At 41.2% G+C, this 26,712-nt stretch overlaps 1 protein-coding gene across 2 annotated transcripts; it reads right to left on the reverse strand.

Annotated features, from left to right (window-relative positions):
- Window positions 1-340: 340 nt before the first annotated feature.
- On the reverse strand, window positions 341-25,116 carry LOC133401120 (phosphatidylinositol-3-phosphatase SAC1-B). 2 transcript variants are annotated; one of them, XM_061673671.1, is made up of 20 exons: window positions 25,037-25,116; window positions 24,444-24,541; window positions 24,240-24,314; window positions 24,034-24,161; window positions 18,278-18,427; window positions 17,856-17,915; window positions 15,791-15,824; window positions 15,311-15,412; window positions 12,762-12,847; window positions 12,464-12,550; window positions 12,303-12,371; window positions 12,001-12,080; window positions 11,820-11,918; window positions 8,538-8,676; window positions 5,959-6,028; window positions 5,752-5,824; window positions 5,353-5,446; window positions 3,558-3,650; window positions 3,419-3,476; window positions 341-2,858 (listed from the first exon to the last, which is right to left on the reverse strand). In XM_061673671.1, the coding sequence occupies exons 1-20, from the start codon at window positions 25,063-25,065 to the stop codon at window positions 2,722-2,724; spliced, it is 1,761 nt and encodes a 586-aa protein (XP_061529655.1). In that variant the 5' UTR covers window positions 25,066-25,116; the 3' UTR covers window positions 341-2,721. The 2 variants fall into 2 exon arrangements, with proteins under 2 accessions (XP_061529655.1, XP_061529654.1); XM_061673670.1 differs by having other exon boundaries at window positions 24,237-24,314.
- Window positions 25,117-26,712: the final 1,596 nt, after the last annotated feature.

Here is a 26,712-nt window from a genome sequence, read left to right on the forward strand (position 1 = left end):
CTGCTGCAATTATTGGCGGTGTTATGGATGGTACAGTATTGTGACGTGTCATTGTTTTACTGTTAAAACTTATCACAACACAGACAAATGTGCTGTTGTATTTGACCCATAAATGTACATTCGTGAAGATGCACTTCAACAGGAATATGAATCACAGGAGAGACAAATGTCCAGATTAGATTCAACCTCTGACTGTTACAGTGGGGCAAAAAAAGTATTTAGTCAGCCACCAACTGTGCAAGTTCTCCCACTTTAAAAAAGATGAGCGAGGACTGTAATTTTCATCATAATTATACCCCACCTATGAGAGACAAAATGAGAAGAAGGGGGGGGAAAAAAAAAAAAAAGTCCAGACGATCACTGTATGATTTTTAAAGAATTAGCAAACTATGGTGGAAAATAAGTATTTGGTCAATAACAAAAGTTCATCTCAATACTTTGTCATTGCCAACAAAGGGTATATAATAGAGGTCAAATGTTTTCTCCCACTGTTGCTGGTATTTTGGCCCATTTTTCCATGCAGATCTCCTCTACAGCAGTGACGTTTTGGGGCTGTCGCTGGGCAACACAGACTTTCAACTCCCTCCAAAGATTTTATATGGGTTTGAGATCTGGAGACTGGCTGGGCAACTCCTGGACCTTGAAATGCTTCTTACGAAGCCATTCCTTCGTTGCCCGGGCGGTGTGTTTGGGATCAGTCATGCTGAAAGACCCAGCCACGTTTCATCTTCAATGCCCTTGCTGATGGAAGGAGGTTTTAACTCAAAATCTAAAGATACATGGCACAATTCTTTCTTTCCTTTACACTTATCAGTCGTCCTGATCCCTTTGCAGAAAAACAGCCCCAAAGCATGATGTTTCCACCCCCATGCTTCACAGTAGGTATGGTGTTCTTTGGATGGAAGCCAGCATTCTTTCTCCTCCAAACACGACAAGTTGAGTTTTTACTAAAAGGTTCTATTTTTGTTTCATCTGACCATATGACATTCTCCCAATCCTCTTCTGGATCATCCAAATGCACTCTAGCAAACGTCAGACGGGCCTGGACATGTACTGTCTTAAGCAGGGCGACACGCCTTGCACTGCAGGATTTGAGTCCCTGGCGGCGTAGTGTGTTACTGATGGTAGCCTTTGTTACTTTGGTCCGAGCTCTCTGCAGGTCATTCACTAGGTCCCCCCGTGTGGTTCTGTGATTTTTGCTTGCCGTTCTTGTGATCATTTTGACCCCACGGGGTGAGATTTTGCGTGGAGCCCCAAATCGAGGGAGATTATCAGTAGTCTTGTATGTCCTCCGTTTTCTAATAATTTCTCCCACAGTTGATTTCTTCACACCAAGCTGCTTACCTATTGCAGAGTCTTCCCAGCCTGGTGCAGGTCTACAATTTTGCTTCTGGTGTCATTTGACAGATCTTTGGTCTTGGCCATAGTGGAGTTTGGTGTGTGACTGTTTGAGGTTGTGGACAGGTGTCTTTTATACTGATAAGAAGTTCAAACAGGTGCCATTAATACAGGTAACGAGTGGAGGACAGTTACATGTCCATGAGAGCCAGAAATCTTGGTTGTTTGTCGGTGACCAAATACTTATTTTCCACCATAATTTGCTAACAAATTCTTTAAAAGTCAGACAGTGATTTTCTGGATTTTTTTCCCCACATTGTATCTCTCATAGGTGAGGTATACCTATGACGAATATTACAGGCCTTGCTCATCTTTTTAAGTGGGAGAACTTGCACAAATGGTGGCTGGCAAAATACTTTTTTGCCCCACTGTACACGTTATACGGTAGAATGACCATTGACTGATGACACATAGTAAACTCTTCAAAAAGTATAAACCTATTTATATAAACCTATTTATACAAAGGACTGGTTGAAAGACCGATAAGATATGCTGATGCACTATTTAACTACTGCACATAATTATTTAAGGCAGCATTTCTGAGAATTGTATCTAGTACTGAAAGCCACCCTTTGATACAGTGTTGAAGCAGGGACATACACCAAATACTTGTAAAATACAATTATCAATAATGCTTGGCTTTGATTGACAATTTCAGAAGTAGTCATTTAACAATGGTGTGTGTACAACTGCATAATCAGAGTTGTGTCTATGTTTTTAGTTGCCATTATTATTATGAACTGCACTCACTATGCCGCAGTACAGCTTGACCCCACCACAAAGTACAACAATAATCGAAAAGTGTTGAGCCAAACTAAAATCTTTAGGCAAGGCAAAATATTTGATTCAGCTCTTTTACTGGATATCATAATATTGCGCTGATGATTTATTAAAAAACAAACCTGACATACTGTAACGTAACTTCATTTACAGCTTTTCTGAGTTTGATCCCAATGAAGAGGTGGCGGGACAAACGGGAAATCCGATGAAGATCCCAGAGCTGTCCTCTAAAAACAGGTACAGTGACATTGGATAAGCGCCAACTCCAGAAGTTCAGTGTACATGACAGCCCGTGTCAGACTGTCCTGTCCCTGTGTTGCAGCTGTGTGGATAGCAGCAGGTCCGCGCACGCACAGTCTCGGTCTTAGGCACCTGGTCGTACACGGGGTGGCCCTGCTGACTCCCCACCATCCTCGACTCTTACCCTCTGTACTAGTAAAGGCTCCAGGCCTGATGATGATGCTGCTGGGGGTAAAGCGATAACGTGGCAGAGGAGGAGGTGGTGAGCTCGCCAGGACGGAGCTGCTTTCCACACGCACACATTCAGTCCAGCTTTTCTTTCTGGACCAGCTTTGGAGCATCGACAAAGTCCCGCCCATTGAAGAAGATGAGGCCGCAAGTGACCGCGCTGGCCGTTCCCCAGAACAGGACGTAAGCAAGAGTCTCTGTCCATGTGTCACCTACAGAGGAACACCAGGAATAGTAAGGACCTCTCTAATGCTGTGAATATTGGCACTTACAGTATTCCATTGTTCTGAATGTAAAAACAATGTCTGTAGAGAAAAGGTACCCCCAAAATAGACTCAGTAGATTGTTTTCTGATGATATGTTGGATTTTCAGCCAGATTTTGGCCCACCCACATTTAAATTGAAACCTGCTGATGTCAGCGACGGAAAACAACCACATGTCCCTATTAAACTAGTCCGTGTTTTGCAGTCTAATTGTCACCTATATTGAAAGTCTGGGTGTTTTTAGACAGTAACGAGTGAAAATAGTGAGGTTAGGTACATGTGCGCATGCTTGTTTTGTTCAAGGGCTCCAAGGGCAATTCGTTATTTACCGATCGCTCCAAAACGGATTGATATTAGAGGAAAAGACTTCCAGTTTCATTTTCTTAAGCAAAAAATAGATGGAGAACCCGTTAGTGAAATACAGGCCACCTGGCCGCTATAGGTTAAGAAACATACTTTATAAGTATATTCAATTGTTTTTTTTACAGGTTAATGATGATCGTCTTACCAGCCATTAGCAAGCAGATGATACACATGGAGAACGCTACCACCATGATGATAGGCAACTGAGAAAGAAAGACGAAACAAGCTGTGTTAAAATAAAGAAAGGAAAAATAAGACTACACAGTAAGTTATCCAAGTCTTACTGTCAGAAACTTCCAATCTTTGGGTTCACGCAATGGTGTAGCCAAATCAGCTTCATCCAGAGCAAAGTTACCAAGGAACAGGTCTATAGAATCCTGAGTTTAAAAAAAAACAAAAACATTCAGACCTGCAGTTTTGAAAATGTGTATGTTTGCGTGCGCGTGTGTGTGTGTGTGTGTGTGTGTGTGTGTGTGTGTGTGTGAAGCTAATATTGTTGATTAAATATTTTTGTTCCCTGTGAATTGCATTGACTTTTTAGGAAAATACACAAATACATAGGCATTCAATCATAATTGGGCACTTGGACCTGCAGTGTAAAGAATCACAAAAAAAGTAATTTAAGTGAGTTTCTAGGTATGCAAGGGAAGGTGAGCACGAGATACGTTTTGATATACAGCGGCTGAAATAAGTACTTAACACGGTACCATTTTTCTCATCAAATACATTTCCAAAGGCGCTATTGACATGAAAATTTCACCAGATGTTGGAAACAACCCAAGTAATCCATACATACATTACAAAGAAATAACAAACCCAATTCCAATGACGTTGGGACGTTGTTAAACAAATAAAAACAGAATACAATGCTTTGCAAATCATGTTCGACCTATATTTAATTGAATACACTACAAAGAGATATTTAAAGAGATATTTACTGTTCAAACTGTATGTTTTGCAACTACAAGTTTGCAATGGTTTTGAGACGCTGCTCTTACCCTTGGCAATGAGACCTTTTTGTAGGCCATTAATTAGGACTGAACCATCTGATATTCATTTGCACTGACAAATGGCTGGATTGCTGTTTGATTATTGATAAGAGTTTACGTGTTGTCTTGGCTTTCCATGCATTTTGCACCTCCTTTTCTTCATATGTTCAATACTTTTTCCCTGTGTCATTTCACATCTTTACACACAATTAATTACTGAGCTTATTTGTTCTACATTCTTTGTATGTATGGATTACTTGGGTTGTTCCCGACATCTGGTGAAATTTTCAGGTCAATGCCACCTTTGGAAGCATATTTAATGAGAAAAATGGTGACGTGTTAAATACTTATTTCAGCCGCTATATAGGTACTACCGGTGGCGACATCCCCCTGCTTCAGAAAAGCCATTACAATAACGCAGACAACTAATGTATTATGTACGTCAGAGCTGGGCTAAAATTGCAGGTTTTCAATCAAGTTGAACTGAATAGCCATATGATTCTTTCATCAGACAGCCCCGCCTGTGTGGAGTTTGCATGTTCTCCCCGTGTCTGCGTGGGTTTTCTCCGGGCACTCCGGTTTCCTCCCACATCCCAAAAACATGCATGGTAGGTTAATTGACTCCTCTAAATTACCCGTAGGTATGAATGTGAGTGCGAATGGTTGTTTGTTTCTATGTGCCCTGCGATTAGCTGGCAACCAGTTCAGGGTGTACCCCGCCTCCTGCCCGATGATTGCTGGGATAGGCTCCAGCACGCCCGCGACCCTAGTGAGGAGAAGCGGCTCAGAAAAAGGATTGATGGATGGATGGATGACTGCAATAGCAATGGATATTCTATTGGCTTCAAAGTTCTAATTTTGTTTTAGATCTTTATGAAGTCTGTTAATCACAAGTTTATAAGGAAGACTCCCGTACTTTGACATAAAAGTTGCCCAACTCAATCGGAGTGGAGCTGGTTTGTCATTTCTAAATTGAATCTGGCTGAGCTGGCCCTACCGACACACAGTCATTGTTATACTGTAACCTCAATGTAAAACAAATATTAATGCAAAAGGTTGAGGTTGTCTAAATAATCCGGACAAACTGTACCTGTCTAAATCCATCCGAGAAGTTGTTTTTATAATATCGGATCATGGAGTTCCAGCCATCCATCAGCAGACCCCACTGAGTTCTCTTCCCCGTCCTAAAAAATAAGCACACATCCATCTCTCCAGAGGACTTATAAGAAGCATTTTGGTGATGATATAAGGCATTTCATCTTGTGGCATAATTTACCCTTCAAGATGCACAACTGAAAAGAAAAATCTAAATATTTGGGTTCAACAAGGAATAAACACGTCAATGTAGATAGTGGACACATTTTCCATTTGCGTCACTCTAAAGTCATTATGCATCTCTTCATTTAACAGTGGTGGCAACTGTTCAGTAGGTCAACTTCTGCAGTGAAGTTGACCAATATATGGATGATAACTGTTTTTAATAACTGACCTGGTGAAGTCGGTCTTCAATGCTCCAGTGCCTGCATATTGTTTGGCACAGGCATCAGCATTGTCAGCCCAAGCTGCAAATAAACCAGCAGGGAGAGGAGGTCAAAACCAAGATCATACTATATTAACCATGACTTGAAGAGAGTGCACGCCTGTGCAATAGTACACAGTGAACAACAACTAAAGTACTGTGTGATAGACGGCTCACCATTTTTGTACATCTTTTCAAAATCTGCTTGATCCTCAATCTGCTGGTTCATGTGGAGGACCCCCATTTTCTGTGGTGACACATAGGACATGCTTGTTCAAGGCTGTTCATCTTAGAACAAATCATTTGCCAATTTTTACAGTTTCACTGACACGGCTCTGCTGCCATCTTTTGGAGAATAACTGTTAACCCTTGTGGGTATGCAGATATTAAAGGAAAACCATGAATATAGTTCAGGCAGATTGACCATTTTACACTTGAGACTATGTGAGTCCCGGGATGCACATGTCATGGAGACAATGAGTCCCAGCCCTGGAACAATGAGTCCCTGCAATTTAATCATCACGGAATACAGATACAGTAATCCTCCGCGACATGGCGGTTCCGCTATATTGCAGATTTTTAATGCAGTTGTTACTCTTTTATACTGTTTGTACAATATTTTGGTTATCCATTGCTCTTGCTCTCTTTCAATATATTATGTGTTTAGGCCTGCCATGATAGCAAGTTTTTTTAGAATATATTTTCCCAAAAACTTTCAAGATAAACGATAGTATCATTGATGTTTTTTTCTGCCATTGCTATAATGATATTAGAGCATGTTAAATACTTACAATAATATAAACAATTAATACAAATTCTGCCCTGGTAATCAAACATACGAGCACAATCGTGTAATGTTCTCTGATTTACTAAATAAAAGTTGGGATGCATTTCACAATAAGAGCAAGTGAATAAAAAGAGAACGTTTTACATGTTCAAATAAAGTGCTGAACTTAAGAAAAATGAAGTTTGGGTTTCCCGTTTTCTGTTTGGCATCTTGACAACAGTAAAGTCACAAAAAATTGTACATATTTTATTTTAACGGAACCATTTTGGAGGTTATGTTTGTTCAAAACCTTTGTTTTGTTCATAGTGGCGTTTCACATATTATATGCACTTTTAATAAGAACTCCCAGTGGGAACTTCCCACTGAGAAGTGCAAACATAAATGACTCTGCACCAAATGTTCTGATTTTTCTCCATCTTTAACTCAACTTACACGCACTCTCTTTCTCTCCTTGTCTCTGTTTGTTCTGTGCACAGTCAGTGATTTCAGTAATTACCATCTGCGATGCCAATTGGATTGGCTGAAAGGGTGGCGGAACTCGCATGTGATTAGTCGGTAGTCCTCACTACCATAAAGCCTGAAATATGTTGAGCTGCTAAAATAGAAGCACCCCATATGTCTTGAATCATCTCGTGAGCGGCGGCGCTGCGTCGAGAGCGGCGCGCTGGGTGTTAGCAGAGTCTTGTGTCCATTGTATTTATTGAACAATAACCCGCTCTACAGTTCTTCTGACTGGCTAGCACCAATACAGGACACATAATTTTAGTGGCTAATGATTCGCTGAAGCACTTCAGCAACACACACACACACACAAGGCTAAAAAAAAAATTTTTTTCTTTGAGGAGCAGTTTTGCTAATCATTTCTTCATTTGAGGAGCAACTTTCTAATTTTGAGGAGCACGTTTTTGCAGCTTAATCGCACAGGGACCCGAAGCAAGGCTTTTATGAGACAATAAAATTATGACAATATAATGGTGGAGTTGAATGTAGGGCTGCAGCTAACTATTTTAGTACTAGAGTATCCTACTGAAATTCTATCAAACAATCAATTATTTGGGTAAACTATATTTTTGCTTAGTTAAAGAGCAATTCTGAATACAGAAGAGAAAATAAGACATTTCACTTAACGTACTAGTTGGTTTCCTTTTTTATATAGCCAACCGTTTTTATTTTTGAATTCACAATGCGCATAAATTTTTTTTTTAAAGCATTAACAGCCTTTGTGCATCTTAAACGGGTAGCATTTTAGCATTCTGTGACATACTGTATTAATACATTAGGTTCATGGCTGTGCATTTGCGTGCTTCAACCAGCTGCCTAGGAATAAGACAAATATTATTCGTACTACTACAAGTTTTGGAAGTGTTCAATTTGTTCAAACTAAAATGAAGAAACCTCGAGAAAAATATTTCCTTCATCTTCCCTCACCAAAACCCTCCTCTGTTTTTTCTCTCTCTCTTCTCAATTCGGCGTCGCATTTTGCAACCGCTGTCTTCGCGCTTCTCAATCGAACGCTTCCCTTCCACGTCCACCCATCAGTGATGTAAGCGCGTTGTGTCATATACGTCACTGCCGCCTTCCGTCTTCGCGACCATCTCCGCGGTAAACCTGATTTGCAGTTTTGCTTTTCAATGCGTTTTTTTGATGTGCAAAATGCTAATTTTGACCCGGAAATTGCGATGCAGGACCGCTTAATTCAAGCCTTGCACACATACATACGCAAGCAATATTGTGCGTCAGTGGACGCACATTCACAATGCTTTTTGCGTCCCTCATCATTTTTGTGTGTCAAAGGACACGGTTACGCACCTCAAACGAGATGCCTGCATGTATGAAACAAGAAACATGAACGCAGATTACTTTAGATTAACTCCTCTATCATGTGTCATTTGCATACACTGCTAAAAGGACAATGACTAGTTGAGTTATTTTTTATAACTGTTCACTGCTCGCAGCATGACAGTCCTACCCGCAGCTGTGATTGCAGTGAGCGTCTGGCAAGCAGGCTCTGGATGACATTGGTACGGTCCAGGCAATCCATGCAGTTGCTTCGAAAAGCTCCCTCCTGGTTTAACAATACCTTCCCGTCTGAATCCACCATGAAGTACCTGTGCCCAAAACCACAATGTTATTCATGAGGGATATTCATCCAATGTTAAAATGTGTTTGTCCGTTAAACATTAGGTTTTCATTTTCATTCTACCAACAAAGAAGTTATTTGTTCGCTATGACAAATAATATTGTTATATTTTTTTCGGTTTCGTATAATTTTTCTCTTACAAATCATTTTTTCACCTTCAGACTGAATTTGGCATCATGGGCAAAAGAGGTCATGTTTGACAGCAGTCCCAGACCTGTCTTTGTTCATCTTTGTACTGAAAGCAGTCTTACCCTGTTTTTTAAAACGGGTTTTCACCTACGGTTGTGCTCTTAAGTTTACATACCCTGGTAGAATCTATTATTTCTTGGCCATTTTTCAGAGAACATAAATGATAACACAAAAACTTTTCTTTCACTCATGGTTAGTGCTTGGGTGAAGCCATTTAGTATCAAACAAGTGTGTTTACGTTTTAAATCATATTGACAACAGAAAATACACAAACGTTTCCTTCCCCCAGTTTTGAATACCGTGTAGTGCCTCCTTTAACATCAATGACACCTTGGAATCTTTTGTGGTAGTTGTGGATGAGGCTCTTTATTTTCTCTGATGGTAAAGCTGCCAATTCTTCTTCAGAATCAGAATCAGAATCAGAATCATCTTTATTTGCCAAGTATGTCCAAAACACACAAGGAATTTGTCTCTGGTAGTTGGAGCCGCTCTAGTACAACAAACAGTCAATTTACAGAACACTTTGGGGACATAAAGACATTGACAAAAAACAATTGTGCAAAAAGATGCAGAGTCCTCTAGCACTTAGAGCAGTTCGAACGACTAATATTGCAATCGTCTGGTGCAATGACCATTGTGCAAAGGGCGCTGAGACTTCAAGGAGTGTATGCGGTTTAAAGTGACGAGTAGTGCGATCATCTGGGACAATGTTGGTTGTGCAAATGTTACAGATACTCCTCAATCAGTGTGCAAATGGAGCAGATGCTACTCTGGCATGAGTGGCCAGTATAAAAAAGCAAAAGGCCTCCAGTTCTTGTAATTTCTTGGACTGTCTTGTATGAACTGCACGCTTGAGCTCTCCCCAGAGTGGCTCAATGATATTGAGGTCAGGAGACCAAGATGGCCACACCAGAATCTTCACTGTATTCTGCTGCAGCCAATGACCGGTTGACTTGGCTTTGTGTTTTGGATCATTATCATGTTGGAATATCCAAGTACGTCCCATGCGCAGCTTCCGGGCTGAAATTTTCCTCTAGTATTTTTTTGATAACATGCCACATTCATCTTGCCATCAATTTTGACCAAGTTTCCCGTGCCTTTCTAGCACACAGATCCCCAAATCATCAGCGATCCACCGCCATGTTTCACAGTAGGAATGGTGTACCTTTCAACATAGGCCTTGTTGACTCCTGTCCAAATGTAACGTTCATGGTTGTGGACAAAAAGTTCTATTTTGGTCTCATCACTCCAAATGATTTTGTTCCTGAAGTTCTGAGGCTTGTCTCTGTGCTGTTTGGCATATTGTAAGCATAATTCTTTTTTTTTGTAGCATTGGCGTAGTAATGGCTTTCTTCTGACGACTCGATCATGCAGCCCATTTTTCTTCAAGTGCCTCCTTATTGTGCATCTTGAAACATCCACACCACTTTTTTCCCCAGAGAGTCCTGTATTTCAGCTGAAGTCATCTGTGGGTTTTTCTGTGCATCTCAAACAATTTTCCTGGCCATTGTGGCATAAATGTATGTTGGTCGACCTTCATGGTTTGGTTTCAACAGAATCTCTCGTTTTCTGCTTCGTAATTACAGTTTTCCTGTTTTATACAGTTCAATTACCTCAGAATCCAGAGATGTCAGTGCAAGGGTCTGTCAGGAGCCCAGAAACTCACTGAACCTTTATACACACACTGATTATAAGCATAAATATCACAGGTGTGGATGGTTACCTTTAGTAGCCATTCAAACCCATTTGTGTCAACTTTTGTGCATGTTATCAGGCCAAAATCTCAAGGGTTTGTAAACTTTTGATCAGGATCATTTGTGTAGTTTTTGCTGTCATTATGATTTAAAAAGAGTCAACACAGTTGTTTGATAATAAATGGCTTCACCCAAGTACTGACCATGAGTGAAAGAAAAGTTTTTGTGTTATCATTCATATTCTTTGAAAAAACTGCCAAGAAATCATCAATTCTGCCAGGGTATGTAAACCTATGAGCACAACTGTATATGCTGCTTTTATACCATCAAGGTACTCAAAACGCTTTAAAACTGTCCTCATTCATCTACAAAGGATGCAACATCAGTTGCAAATGGGGGTTCAGTAGCTTGCTGCAAAGAAACTTCAACATGGTTACAGGGGCTCAGGATCGATACAACCACCTTCGGGTTGGGCGACGACCACTCTACCACCTGAGCCATGGCCATTATATTTATATTTCACAATGCAGTGCTATTTTTCTTTATTACAATCGTAACAAAAATTATGCTTTTGGGGGGGATTAATGACATCCATCCATCCATCCATCCATCCATCCATTTTCTGAGCCGCTTCTCCTCACTAGGGTCGCGGGCGTGCTGGAGCCTATCCCAGCTATCATCGGGCAGGAGGCGGGGTACACCCTGAACTGGTCGCAAGCCAATCGCAGGGCACATACAAACAAACAACCATTTGTATTCACATTCACACCTACGGGCAATTTAGAGTTGTCAATCAACCTACCATGCATGTTTTTGGGATGTGGGAGGAAACCGGAGTGCCCAGAGAAAACCCACACAGGCACGGGGAGAACATGCAAACTCCACACAGGCGGGGCCCCGGACCTCAAAACTGTGAGGCAGACGCTCTAACCAGTCGTCCACCATTCCACCGGGATTAATGACATTTCAATTCATTTCAATGTGACAAATGGATTTGATATACGACTGAATTGAGTTACGAGCTTGCCCAAGGAACAAACTAAACTTGTCAGTCAGGGTACCACTGTACAGGTCAGGTACATATTTTGTTTTTTCCAACCATCTTTTTTAAATTACAAACAAAATGTAGAGATTGGATTGAGCACCAAACTGCATCAGATCTACCACAAATCCTGTGTGAGGTTGTTATATAGCTGGCTCCCTAAAGTAAAAGCAGAAGCAAACTGACCCAAATTCCTCCTGGATTTCAGCAACCATGTCCAACAAGATGTGCAGACGATGCCACCGCATCCGACTGCACTCCTTGTGGAAGTCAAACGCTATGTACCTGAAGAGAAGCAAGCATTATCGACATAAAGGATTAATTGAGCCAGAAGTGAAGAACAATGTGCATAATGGGTGACTCTTACTTGATGGTGCCGTTTCCTAACCCGACCACCATCTTTTCAAAAGTCTGCTCTAGTGGATTTTCTGAGCCTTTCTGGTTGATCTGCGAGAAGAGGGAAAAAATATGTATCCTTATAGAGATCATCAAATTAGTTTCTTCTTTGACCACAACTTTATATCAAAGTTCAAGTTTTGTTGTTTGTACTACTCTAAGTTAATTTAAGTATATTTTGAGTTAGGAAGTGCTTACAATGAAAATTGAATGAAGACATGAAATGTCATTAAGGTTACCACCAACGTGATTATTTCATTTTACCCATCTTACCAGATTCAAAATGACTTGCTTCCCATAAAGAATTATCTGTGAGTCAAAGTGTCTCTGGAATCCATCCAACTGTGGCAATAAAGAGTGGGAATAGGTAAACCATATGAGTTAACTGGCAGATAGGTCTTTAATGAGTACAGTAATGCAAAAGGGTATTTTACGTGGTTCACTGTTTTGCTGATCTGTGGTCTTGGCTTGTACTTGAGGTTGGGCCTTTGGGACCAGTAGAAGGGTATTGAGCCTCTTGTCTGTGAAGGAGATAAAACAAACCATGCATGCATCTACATTTATCCCACCATCCATACCGCTGTGTACATGAAGCAAAACTAAAAAAGTGTTGATGGCTTTATCACATCCTCGATGTTAATTGTTCTTTTAGCTAGCAGGAGACATTTATCAAATACTGCAATTCATGACACATCTGAAAATCTCTCCAACAAGAATTATGCTTTAGCTTACCTGAACAAAGGAAGCCTTAGAACTGTTGTACTGCACTATCTGCTCGGTCTCCACATAATTCGCAGCATGGCCCTCTGAATCAATTCCTAGCAACAAAAAACAGAAGTTACAAACATGGTTGCCTGTGGCACCAAGGAACACTACTTCATGTGGACCTCATGTCCACTGGATGTGGCTGCATTTCACCGTTTCCCAAACATAGATGTAGGTTGGGAAAAGAACTTGAGTTAACATGATGTTTGGAAATCACAGAAGTAAAAGGAAGGAAGAGCAGTGGTTATTGTACAAATAAGTGGCCAACGTCAGGCTTTTAGCTGCTGTGCTGCACACAAATTGAATAAGTTGCCAATGGAAGTGAAGTCAGGCCCACGTGTTTGTTTTTAAGTCCAGGTTAAAAACTCTTCTTTGTTTCTAATGCTTTTTGGAGCGTTTCCATTTTTAACAGATTTTTCTTGCATTGTGCGTTTTTTTATTTTCTCTTCATTTTTAAAAGTTTTTAAGCTGCTTTTTATAACTGTATTTTCACGACAATAAGGCACACTTAAAAGTCTAAAATTTTCTCCAAAATGGTCGGGCGCCTTATAATGCTTAAGTGTGCACAGAGTTCCAAAATCTATAAATGTTGTTGTGTGATGAGCGTTCTGCTTGACTGACTCGGAGCATTTCCGGCCAAAACGGTGCTTATACAGAGGAAAACCAGACATGGCTGAGGACAGCATGCGGACGTAAAGGGGGAAGGGTGCGCGTGAAGGAGGACGCTAAAGGCACACCCCCAGTAGGTATATAGTATGTGCATCGTGCCAAACAAAATCGGTTTGGCTAAGGACCCCCGAAAATGGCTCCTACGAAGAGACACGCTTACGAAGCACAGTTTAAACTGCAAGCTGTCAGTTACGCTGAGAAACATGGGAATCGAGCAGCCGTGAGAGAATTCAAGATTAATGAATCCATGGTTTGCAGGTGGAGGAAGCAGGAAAATGAGCTTCGCCAAGTCAAGAAGACGAAGCTGAGTTTCCACAGAAACAAGGCAAGGTTGACCGAGTTGGAAGACCAACTCGAGCAATAGATTCATGAGCAAAGAATAGCTGGGAGAAGCGTCTCTACAGTCACCATTCGACTGAGGGCAATAACAATTGCAGAAGAAATGAAAATCGAACATTTTCAAGGTCTGTCTTGGTGCTTTTGTTTTATGAAACGGCGCCATCTATCCATCCGGGCAAGGACTACCAGTGGCGCAGCAACGTCCGGCGGATTACAAGGAAAAGCTGGCCATCTTCCGCTCCTACTGCAGTAAAAAGACTGCCGACAAATACATCCAACCCAACCACATCACCAACATGGACGAGGTGCCCCTCACTTTCGACATCCCGGTGAACCAGACTCTAGAGAAGAAGGGGACCACCACGGTAGTGATACGCACAACGAGGCACGAGAAGTCAGCTTTTACTGTTGTGCTTGGTTGCCATGGTAATGGACAGAAACTGCCACCTATGTTGATTTTTAAGAGGAAGACGCTGCCTAAAGAAATGTTTCCACCCAAAGTCATTGTTAAGGCCAATCAAAAGTGCTGGATGGACGAGGAGAAAATGAGAGAGTGGCTGAGTGAGGTGTATGTAAAGAGACCGGATGGGTTTTTTTCCACGCGTCACCGTCCCTGTTGATCGGTGATTCCATGCGAGCCCATCTCACAGCCGCTGTGAAAAACCAAGTGCAGCAAATGAACTCGGAGCTTGCCATCATTCCGGGATCCTTGACGAAGGAACTCCAACCGCTGGACATCGGTGTAAACAGGGCGTTCAAAGTGAAGTTGCGAGTGGCGTGGGAGCGATGGATGACAGATGACAAACAGATTTACTAAGACTGGGAGGCAGCGCCGGGCGAGTTACCCCAGCATGTGTGAATGGATTGTGGGTGCTTGGTCTATGGTATCTGCTTTGACTGTTGTCCGAGCTTTCGCGAAAGCAGCCCCCGGCAACGAGACTGACTCAGTCAATGACGACAGGGAACCCGGCGTGTTTGTTGGAAAACTTGCCCAGCTGTTCATTTCGGATACAGAACATGAGGACTTGGATGGATTTGTGGATGAGGATTGATCAAAATATAACGTGAGTACATTGTTAAATACTTTAATAAAGTACAACAACTCAGTTTTGCTCCCGCTGCCTTTTTAAAAACATTGTTTTAGCGTGCATGCATGCTACTGTATGTTTTAAGCTAGCATATGTTTTACCATGCCTGCGCCCAATAATATGGTGCGCCTTACGTATGTGCTAAATACAGAAATAGACCCCGTAACTGAGACTGCGCCTTTTAATGCGGTGCACCTTATGGTCGCGAAAATACGGTATTTACTTTTAAATGCTTTTAATGATGTAAACCACATTGAATTACCTTGTGCATGAAATGTGCTACATAAGTAAATTTGCTTTGCTTTGCTTCATAAACACACCGCTCAGTTCTTAGGGTCATCGTCATTATACACTAAAAGACGACTGCCAAATGACATGAAATTGGCATACAGCACAGTGTCAGTAAGCGAGTATTGTTACCTCGGACATAGTAGCGGACACCAGCTCTGAAACAGCTCCTTCTGGAGATAATACTCCAGTCAAACAATTTCCCATTGATGCAGCTCGACTTTATGATGATGACTAATAAAAATGTGTTAAGAAAGTAGAACTGAAAAGTCAGGAGTCAGAGCTACTGGCCAAGGATGACCAAGCCCCTACCTGCAGCCAAGTGAGTTAGGATGAGAAGGTGGACAGATCACTATCTAATCAAAACACCGGCAGGCAATGCACAGTCATCAAACTTTAACCTAAAATACACTTTTTGGGATTGTGGGAGGAAACTGATGTACCCGGAGAAGATGGGGAGAATACTGTATGTGTAATAACAACAGAGCACAAACAAGTTGGTTATTCAAAATCTCGCAATCATATTAACATTGGTTCATACGAGGCCAAGCACTCACCAAAAAGTGTCTATGGGGAGGAATAAACTGCTGCTCTAAGACAACAAAAGGATACATCCATGGACAACAGGGTACACAAACTTGTGTAACTGTAAGAAGAAAAATAACAGTGGGGAAATACAGTTAGACAGGCTTCAGCACTGGGTGTCCCAATTCTTCAGAGTTAAAATGTACAGTGTCCTCCAAAACTATGGAACGGCAAGGTCAATTCATTTGTTTTTATTGTATAATGAAGACATTTGGATTTCAGATCAAAAGGTGAATATGAGGCAAAAGAATTCCATAGTATTTATGTTTAGATGTGTTAAACAACTCAGGACAGAGCACCTTTTTTTGAACCCACCCACTTTTCAAGTGAGCAATAGTATTGGAACATGTGACTCATGGGTATTTCTAGTTGCTCAGGTGTTGCGTTTTAGATTAATTGCTTAAACATTAGATAGTGCTCGTTTTTGGCTTTGGGTTTCACCTGTGAAAACTGGATTTGCTGTTAAGCAAAGATGAAGACCACAGAGCTGTCTATGGGAGAAAAGCAAACCATTTTGAAGCTGAGCGAAGAGGGAAAATCGATCAGAGCAATAGCACAAATATTGGGCATAGCCAATACAACAATTTGGAATGTCCTCAAATAGAAAGAAACTACTGGTGGACTGAGCAACAGACATCGAACAGGTCGGCCAAGGGTATCAACAGCAGTTGATGACAGAAACATTGTGAGAGCTGTGAAGAAACACCCAAAGATAAGTCAGTGACATCACTGCCAACCTCAACAGGGCAGGGGTGAAGGTATCACAATCCCCTGTTCGAAGACTTCGAGAGAAGAAATATACAGGCCATACCACAAGATGCAAACCACTCATCAGCAAAAATAATTGGAAGCCCAGATTGGATTTTGCAAAGTAGTACAGAGATGAGCCACAACACTTTTGGAACAAAGTTTTCTGGACTGATGAGACCAAGATTAACCTCTACCAAAGTGATGGAAAGGTCAAAGTATGGAGAAAGGAAGGATCAGCTTATCATCCAAAAGACAGAAGCTCATCTGTAGAGCATGGTGGAGGTAATGTCATGGTTTGGGCTTGCATGGCTGCTTCTTGAACAGGCTCACTAGTCTTTATTGATTATGTAACTCATGATGGTGGCAGCAGAATAAATTCTGGGGGGGAAAAAAAAATAAAAAATACATTCTGTCTGACAATTTACAGAAAAATGCATCCAAACTAATCAGGAGAAGCTTCACCATGCAACAAGACGATGACACGAAACACACTGCCAACACAACAAAGGACTTCATTGTGGAGGGAAAAGTGGAAGGTCTTAGACTGGCCAAGTCAATCACCGGACCTGAACCACATAGAGCATGCTTTTACCGCCTGAAGAGGAGACTGAAGGGAAAAAACCCCAGAAACAAACAAGAACTGAAAGAGGCTGCAGTCAAGGCCTGGAAAAGCATTTCAAATGTAGAATGCAACAGTCTGGTGAAGTCAATGGGTCACAGGCTTGATGCAGTTATTATAAGTAAGGGTTATGCCACCAAATATTAAATGTTATTCACTTTAAGTTAATTTAATCATGTCAGTTCCAATACGTTTGCTCACTTGAAAAGTGGTTGACTTAAAACAAAAGTTACTCTGTCCTGAGTTAACACATCTAGATGTGAATACCATGAAATAAGAGCGAGAGTTCAAAACATTTGTTTCATATTCATCTTTTGTTCTGAAACCCAAATGTCTTCAGTATACAACAAAAACAAAGGAATTGACCTTACCGTTCCAATACTTTTGGAGGGGACTGTATCTATGCAAGATGGGGGAAGTCATGGGAAGTCTCACATTCCTATGGCACCAATACAGTCTTTTACTTTAATAAACAGTGAAATATAAGTCACACAAAGTCAGGAGTACTATTCTGATGGAACAGACATGAAGCGAGCCAAGACATTGTTCACTGAATTCAAATTTGCTCTCGCACTACAATTTGGGTTAAGACTGACAGTAAGTGTCATTACAGGTATTATTGAAGGACCTAAGGTGCTGTTTATGGCAACATTCAAATTGCTGTGTTTAACGATGTGTTTCACTTTCAGTGTACAAATTAAAAAGTCAAAACAAATGCCTCACCTCAGGCTGCGCAATGAATTCCCTCAAGAGGTGGCCATTCCAGACAAAACGCTGATCTGCCTGTAATTAAAAGTGAAATAAATAAGCTATATTACACACCTTTTCCAGTTTCTCCCTATTTTTAAACATTGTTATTCCTTCTTGGTATGAGGCTGTTAATGAAAATGTTTGTTTGAAACAGTCTATTGCTCGTGTTCTTCCCATTCCTGCTGTCAAACAGAGGTCTGTTAGTGGAAACAGGGTTTTAGATTTGCAGTGTGGAAAGAATCAAAACTCGAAGCTCAATACAATGGCTCACTGGATGTCCACATATGTTCAATTGTGACTTTGCTCATAACTATGGGAATTCAAACTGTTCAATGGAAACTCATCAATCCATAGAATGACGAAACAATGTGCAGGAAATGAATTGTTCCACACACCCTCTCCAGAAGGCTCATCTCCTGAAATTCGGGACTGGTATTGGCCAGGCGTTGCAGAGTGTGGGTCAGGTCGTAGTCTGTTGCAAAGTAGAAGCTGTCTGTATGTAGTACATTGTTGATCATGGACAAGAAGGTCTTGTTGTCTAACATCTGGAAAAGAATGAACACTGAGCACCACAGGACATACCAAAATCTTTTTTCAATTGTGAATAATCATATAGCAATAGCAGAGCTGCTAACCAATAAAAATTCACTTCCAGAACAATTTGTCCAAATTTGTCTGAATGTCCACATTTTCTAAAGAACATTACCTTATGACAGTCATAATTGTTAATAAATTACAGCTTCAATATTTTTCATTTTTATTTTTTTATTACATCAACCTTGCAATGGCGGGGGAGTTGCAGCCTGAATTAAAGTACCACTCTGAGAGATTTTGACGTTCCATAATGAAATATATCTGTGCCTATGGCTTAATTCGCATTTTGCCTCTTCTATTTTCAACCCTGGTAATAAAAATAAAAAAAAGCAAGTCTAATAAAACAGACTAATCAGATCCCAAATGTCAAAATTAAAACTCAGCGCACTATTTTGCAAACAAACAAATAAAATTGCTGATAGACTGAATTGAATAGTTTATGTATGGACAATAGTTATGGTTTCTATTTTGTGCAATGTACTTCTTGTACGCTATTTATAACATTTACATTTCCTATAGCCACAATTGCTGCTGAAACGAACGCAAATTTCCCCATTGTAGGACTAATAAAGGTTATCTTAGCTTATATTTCAAATATTTATGAATAATAATAATTTACTTTTAACGTGCCCACATTCTGAAGTGATGTGTGCAGAAATGTATGAATTAATTTCTGGATCAGACGTGGTAAATATAAAATATGTATTATTTTATATTTACAGTGGGTAGGGAAAGTATTCAGACACCCTTCAATTTTTTACTCTTTGTTATATTGCAGCCATTTACTAAAATCCTTTAAATTAATTTTTTCCCTCATTAATGTACACACAGCGACCCATATTGACAGAAAAAACGGAATTGTTGAAATGTTTGCAGCTTAAAAAAGAAAAACTGAAATATCAATAATAATAATATATAATAATTTCTATACCTTCATTGGAGTCCCGCTGTGTTTGATTATACTGATTGGACCTGATTAGGGAAGCCACACACCTGCCTCTATAAGACCTTACAGCTTACAGTCCATGATGTTAAGAGGTCAACGGAACTGCCTGAAGAGCTCAGAGACAGAATTGTGGAAGGCACAGACCTGGTCAAGGTTACAAAAAAAAAAAAAAATTCTGCTGCACTTAAGGTTCCTAATAGCACAGTGGCCTCCATAATCCTTAAATGGAACACATTTGGGATGACCAGAAACCTTCCTAAAGCTGGCCGTCCAGCCAAACTATGCAATTGTGGGAGAAGAGCCTTGGTGAGAGAGGTAAAGAAGAACCCAAAGATCACTGTGGCTGAGCTCCAGAGATGCATTTGGGAGATGGGAGAACGTTCTAGAAAGTCAACCATCACTCCACCAGTCGGGGCTTTATGCCAGAGTGGCCCGATGGAAGCCTCTCCTCTGTGCAAGACACATGAAAGCCTGCATGGATTTTGCTAAAAGAAAACAAAAAAAAAACACCTGAAGGACTCCATGGTGAGAAATAAGATTATCTGGTCTGAGACCAAGATAGAACTTTTTGGCCTTAATTCTAAGCGGTCTGTGTGGAGAAAACCAGGCACTGCTCATCACCTGTCCAATACAGTCTCAACAGTGAAGCATGGTGGTGGCAGCATCATGCTGTGGGGGTGTTTTTCAGCTGCAGGGGCAGGTCGACGGGTTGAAATTGAAGAAAAGATGAATGCGGCCAAGTACAGGGATATCCTGGACGAAAACCTTCTCCAGAGTGCTCAGGACCTCAGACGGGGCCCGAAGGTTCACCTTCCAACAAGACAATGACCCTAAGCACACAGCTAAAATAACCAAGAAGTGGCTTCAGAACAGCTCCGTGACCGTTCTTGAATGCCCCAGCCAGAGCCCTGACATAAACCCAATTGAGCATCTCTGGAAAGACCTGAAAATGGCTGTCCACCAACCCTCACCATCCAACCTGACAGAACTGGAGAGGATCTGCAAGGAGGAATGGCAGAGGATCCCCAAATCCAGGTTTGAAAAACTTGTTGCATCATTCCCAAAAGGACTCATGGCTGTGTTAGCTTATTAAGGGGGCTTCTACTAAATACTGAGCAAAGGGTCTGAATACTTATGGCTGTGTGATATTTCACTTTTTCTTTTATAATAAATCTGCAAATATTTCAACTATACCATTTTTTCTGTCGATACAGGATCCTATGTGTACATTAATGAGAAAAAATGAACTTAAATGATTTTAACAAATGGCTGCTATATAACAAAGAGTGAAACATTTAAGGGGGTCTGAATTTTTTCCGTACCCACTGTACATCTCTAAACATGTATTAATTGGCCTGTTATTTTGTTGTTAAAAGTTGATTACTCTCCACGAAAATGACATTCCAGCCAGAATTGTGTGTAATTGTGTCCTGTATCACAAAATCACGGATGTACATGTTTTGCGACTGAATGACATGATAGCTTAGCAACTAGCATGTCTTTGACATCGTCTTCGTCTATCCACTCCTCGCCCTCTCTTCATGCCACTTGTAAAAAAGCATTTTAAGAAGTGTAGCCTATTCGCTACCATGGAGGCGATGATCAGTGACTTACATTGCGTTGACACTGGACTCCAAGAGAATATTCGCCTCTGCGGCTTAGCACTCGGGGGGCGTAATAAAATAGAATGCACCAAGCAGCTGTTCAATGTAGATGTGACGGTAATGTCGGACACTGGATTTATTTTTTTCCTTCCCCCAATAGCCGGAACAATCAGTGTTACGGCCGTAACGAGTCAACCTTTGGTGATTGCCAAAACTAAATACAGATGTTCCGTAACATTTGGCAACTCCTATAGCAATGTATACATTATGTTTCAGTTTATTTTATTGCCTGTCTATGATTCAAACATATCTTTACAGAAATGAAAGGCTACAACCTTATTCCTAGCTCCCATGAGCCTCAATGTGAATTATGGGCGCGATTTCCAATATGAACCGGAAACGGAGATTAGTCATGTTTTGTTAAGAGGTGAGACACAGTCATATTCACCTTAAAGTAGAGGTAGAGCCAAGCCAAACCCTTAAAGTCATTCAATCATCGATATCCGAATATCTCAATCTCCTGAAAATATAATACTGTAACAGGTGTAATGTGTGTAATACAGACAACATAAGAGCAGTGTATGAAGGAAAACTGGACACTTTTTTTGTTTTGTTTTTTTGTTACAAGGAAAATGTGTTTTCAAAACAGTATTTTGGTATGTTCGAAATGCCACATGTATCCGACAGACATGCAAACAACAAAGGCATGAAAAAGGTAATAAAAAATGTAAAAAAAAAAACATTGTGGGGGGGACTGGGGGGGGGATCCCCTGGGCCAACTCAAGATAATTTTTTTTATTTTAACATAAATTACCGTATTTTCACGACCATAAGGCGCAATTAAAAGTCTCAAGTTTCCTCCAAAATGGACGGGGCGTCTTTTAATGCGGGTCGCCTAATAATGCGGGGCACCTTGTGTGTGCACCAAGTTCCAAAATCTGTCAATGTTATTGTGTGACTTTAATGAGCGCTCCGCTTGACTGACTGGGAGCATTTCCTGCTGACACGCTGCTTATATTGAGGAAGGCGGACGTAAAGGGGGAAGGGTGCGCGTGACAGAGGACACTAAAGACACGCCCCCAGTAGGTATATAGTTCAGGTATGTGCATCGGTTGGCTAAGGACCCCCTGAAAATGGCACCTACGAAGAGAGCTTATGAAGCACAGTTTAAACTGCAAGCTATCAGTTACGCGGAGGAACATGGGAATCGAGCACCATGGATTCTCCAAAAAATTACTGGAGAGTAAAAAGTACAAAGTGAAATTATATCTCAAGTAATGAGTAAATAGTGAGGAACTTCTGACTTTTTTTTAACCACAGCATGAACATCAATTAAAACAAAATTTAAATTACAAAATAAAATGTGAATGTGCCAATTCTGATGTTGTGTGTGTGTGTGCGTGTTTGAGGAAAAACTCCCCAAAAACATCTGCAATTTACTGCACGGTGTTTTCTCAAGTTATAAGTGAGCTGAAATATCTACATTTGGGAAGACAGTGCCAGACAAATACTCTTATAATACATGAAAGCTGTTGTTAGTGTTTGTCTAAACACGAATGGCTCACCGTTGCCTTCATGGTAACGACGACCTTCCCAACATAGCCGCCACGTAGGCACGACAATCAGCCGGGCTGGCTTATCTAGTGTTAATACCCATGTCTGGGAAGCCCAAGGGAAGACGTTGTGTGAGTTCATGTGACTTTCTTTTGTCGTTTGATTGGTGAACTAGAGTTAAACGTCACTCGTGGTTAAACTGGATTAGCGCAAACAGCACCCGATGCGGAAGTCGAAGTCTCGCACACGAAATAGTTGACAAATAAGCAATAATTGATAAATAAAGGTAGCGAGCCACATTTGGATCATTGTAACTGAGTAAAACTACCGTTACTTTTTAACAGCAGAAGTGGCGGATGTTTTTTTTTCTGGTCTCGTCAACTCCTGTGACTTGCCCCAAAGCAGGTCCAGAGCGCACAGGCGGAACCTCAGGCCGATGCATATTAGCCCGCCGCGGACTAATAGTCACAATTACATCTGTGTATGGATGGTGGATGTGTTGAATGGATCTCACTGCCAGCGTTCAAGGAGTACGAAACAGCCCATGACGACAGCGACCATAACCCCCCGCCCCCCACCCAGGAAAGACTCAGCAGATCTATACGATTCACGTAAATGGCCTATTTTGAGTTCAAAACGGCGAATTTCGCCAAAAGGCAAGTGATTGGCATGTATGATCCGATGTGACTGCAGTATGGACACGCTCATCCAACCTATAAGTAAAAAAAGGCGACAAAAACGTCACAATTGTTCGACGAAACAAACAGCCGCAAAAAGAAATGGCAGATGAAGGAGCAGAAAACAGTCAGTGGCGAGAAGATGACGATTTAGAGTTGACAAATACTTTACTGGTTGCACAAAATCCTTGCAATTGCCACAAAGGATTGAGACCTACACGAGGGGCCGCATTTACTTTTGTAAACACACTGCACCATGTGACGTCGTGTTTTGTGCCCATGCGTGACACTTCCCGGACGCATTCCTTTCACATTAGAAGTCGCATTTGTTTTTGTAATGCAAAAGACTACATAAAAAGATTGGATTTAACAAAACATATTAAATGGGCATCATACCCTGCAGTATGAACATGGCCATAGTCTGGGGTGCTTGTCCGAAACATTTCTCTTGTAGCCACCGATTTAATTTTGTCTGGTTGTTAGTATAATCGCCAACAGCACATGTTCCCAAGCTACGTAAGGATTTTTAAATGCTAAAGGGGCTAATCATTGTATAAAAAAAGAAAACAATAAATGTTCAGATAAATCTCTACAGTAAATGAAACCTGCATCAACTAATGGTTCACTACAACTTACAACATTTCAGGCGAAGTTGTACCCATAACAGTTTCCACATCAGCACCCCCAGGAAAAAGGTGGATAACATAATACGGTCAGACACAACCCAAAACTAGGGTCACAAGTACAATCATTGCAGTCAAAGAGGGACATTCTACCTGGTTATCTGTTAAGTGTAGTATTGTCTTCTTATAGGAGACAACATCAAAGTCCAGAGCCTTCCATACAGCATGGCCCAGAAGGTCCCCCACTTTCTTCTTCTTTGTGATGATGATCAGGTACATACCTAACACAACCAGGAAGGTTCACGATATCTGGATTGTCTAAATTCAGATAATTCACAGTTTACGGCTTAACGTACTACCTGCCACCAAGCGTATCGTCCCCATGAGTCCACATATTGGCCTGGTCTCAGCAGATGTAGGAATGTCCCTCTTAACTGTGGACCACAGTGGCAACAGTTAAGTGTGCACAAAATCCAAACCTTCATAAGTAAACACCATTACATTTGTGACAATTAACTCACGAAAGGGTAGTTTTAAATGTTTATCACATAATGAATGCCTACCTGTCAGCGTCATCTCAGTTGACACCCTATCGATGGCCAACACGTCCACAGAGTCATCGTCACAAGCCTCGATGTAAAATTTATCTGCTGTAGTGCGCCTGTCATGGGCAAAAAAAGACAAGAACTGCTAGCACCGCTATCTTCTAACCCAGCTAAAGAAAGCGATTTTACAGAAACAAACTACAACAGCAAGGAACGGAACTGTGTAAGGCTAAAGCGTATTTATTGGCTGAAAATGAGGTTAAAATTGGTGGCTATTGTTGAGAGCTACAGCGACAAACACATACGTGCACTCCAACTACAGACTTGGAAACAGACGGTGCCATTCATTAAAACATTTAACTGTATCTTATTATCAACAGCGAGCAAAACGTGGCATTTATTCATAAAACTTTGTCGAGTGTCAAGCGTGTTTTCGTCGCGTAAACAGTGACGTAAGTCTTCAAAACAACACACGGCGGTACGTGGTTAGACCCAACCTGCCATATCTCGCTGACTTATCGTTCAGGCAGTAAACAAATGCCTAACTTCTACATTGCCTTGAACTAGAAAACAAAGCAACGTGATTTTGGCGGAATGATCCCAGCACTTACAAGTTAAAACTCTCATAGGTGCTCGCCATCTTTCATTCGGTCCGTGACGTGTCAGCTCTACTTCCGTGATCAACTGTGGGAGAATCAGAGATTGTTACAGCGCATGCGCAAAACATCTTATAAACGACCTTTATCAAACTGGTGGCCCGGGGGCCAGATCTGGCCCGCCACATCATTTTATGTGGCCCGGGAAAGCAAATCAAAATTGCTAATTGTGTTCTATTGTAATAACGTTGAGATATCGCAAGCATTTTTTGTTATCAACCCCCCTTTGAAAAACAATTTGAAAAGAAATGTACTAGTTGAAAAATGTTTTATAGGCTTCTGCTTTTAAAAGTAGTTATTCATCAATTTGTCGTGTAATTATATGAGGTGATAATTCCTTTATATGGGTTCACAGTCATAACGGCCCTCAGAGGGAAGCCATAACTACGATGTGGCCCGTGACAAAAAAAGAGTTTGACACCCCTGTCATAAACACTTGAGATGGGTAATGCTACTGAAAATACACCCACCCAGCCATCCATCCATTCTTTTAACCGTTAATGCTCACTAGGGTCGTCGGCGTGCTGGAGCCGATCCCAGCAATCTTTGGGGCGAGAGGCGGGGTACACCCTGAACTGGTCGCCAGCCAATCGCAGGGCACATAGAAACAAACAACCATGCGCACTCACATTCACACCTACGGGAAGTTTAAAATCTTCCGTTAACCTACCATGCATGTGTTTGGGATGGGGGAGAAAACCCACGCAGGCACGGGGAGAATAGCGGATAGTAACATTGCCTCTCCTACTAGCCACTTGGACAGATTGAGTTTTATGTGAGCTATGGCATGTATTGTGCAGGCGTCCTAGAGGCAGTTCGGCTTTGATAATGATATTCCACTAGACTGCACAAGTGAGGGACAACAAGGCAGGTCATTAATCACAAGACAAAACTCACAGTGCTTGAATACGTACACCAAAAGTTAATGAAAAACAATGAAACAAACAGGGTGGATGAACACACATAATGTCTACTACTACTACTACAGGGAATAATTAATATCAAACATCAACAATAAAGTCAATCAATAAGTCAACAGTTTACGCAAAGCCGCTCAGCATGCTGGGTATTCCATTGTCAACTTCCTCGACACTACAATATATTTAATTGTAGTTTTCTCAAACAGCATCCGACATAATAAACCAGCCTTATTTAACTAGTGGCCCCTTTGAAATTTAATTTGAGACTTTACAATTTTAATTTGATGTAATGTGTTCTAACGTGTGTGTTTGCAGTGATCAATGAAATCATAGCTGCTCGAACATGTGCACAAAGGATCTACTGGCTCGCACCATAATCCAAACATATAAAACACGCCATACAAGATAAGACTACATCTCTATTTGCTAAAAACTTTGAGAAACAAGATGGGCTTCAAAATGTCTCTCTTGGAGCCCAAAAAAAAAAAACAACCCAAAGTGTCATGGGTGTGTGGTAGGGTTGTTTATCGTGGATGACTCCCTCATTCGGGACTTCCACGTTGCGCATCCTGGGGTTCTGGGGCTCTGGGGCCGGCTGTTAAGGTCAGAAACTATCTTCCCCCTGTCTTGTACACACCTGCTCCTGAGAGCATTTTCCCCACCTGTGCCTCGTTTACCCTAACTACCCATGCATTTAACCTCCTGTCTCAT

The sequence above is a fragment of the Phycodurus eques genome, chromosome 4 (genome assembly GCF_024500275.1).
Source record: "Phycodurus eques isolate BA_2022a chromosome 4, UOR_Pequ_1.1, whole genome shotgun sequence".
NCBI lineage: Eukaryota > Metazoa > Chordata > Actinopteri > Syngnathiformes > Syngnathidae > Phycodurus > Phycodurus eques.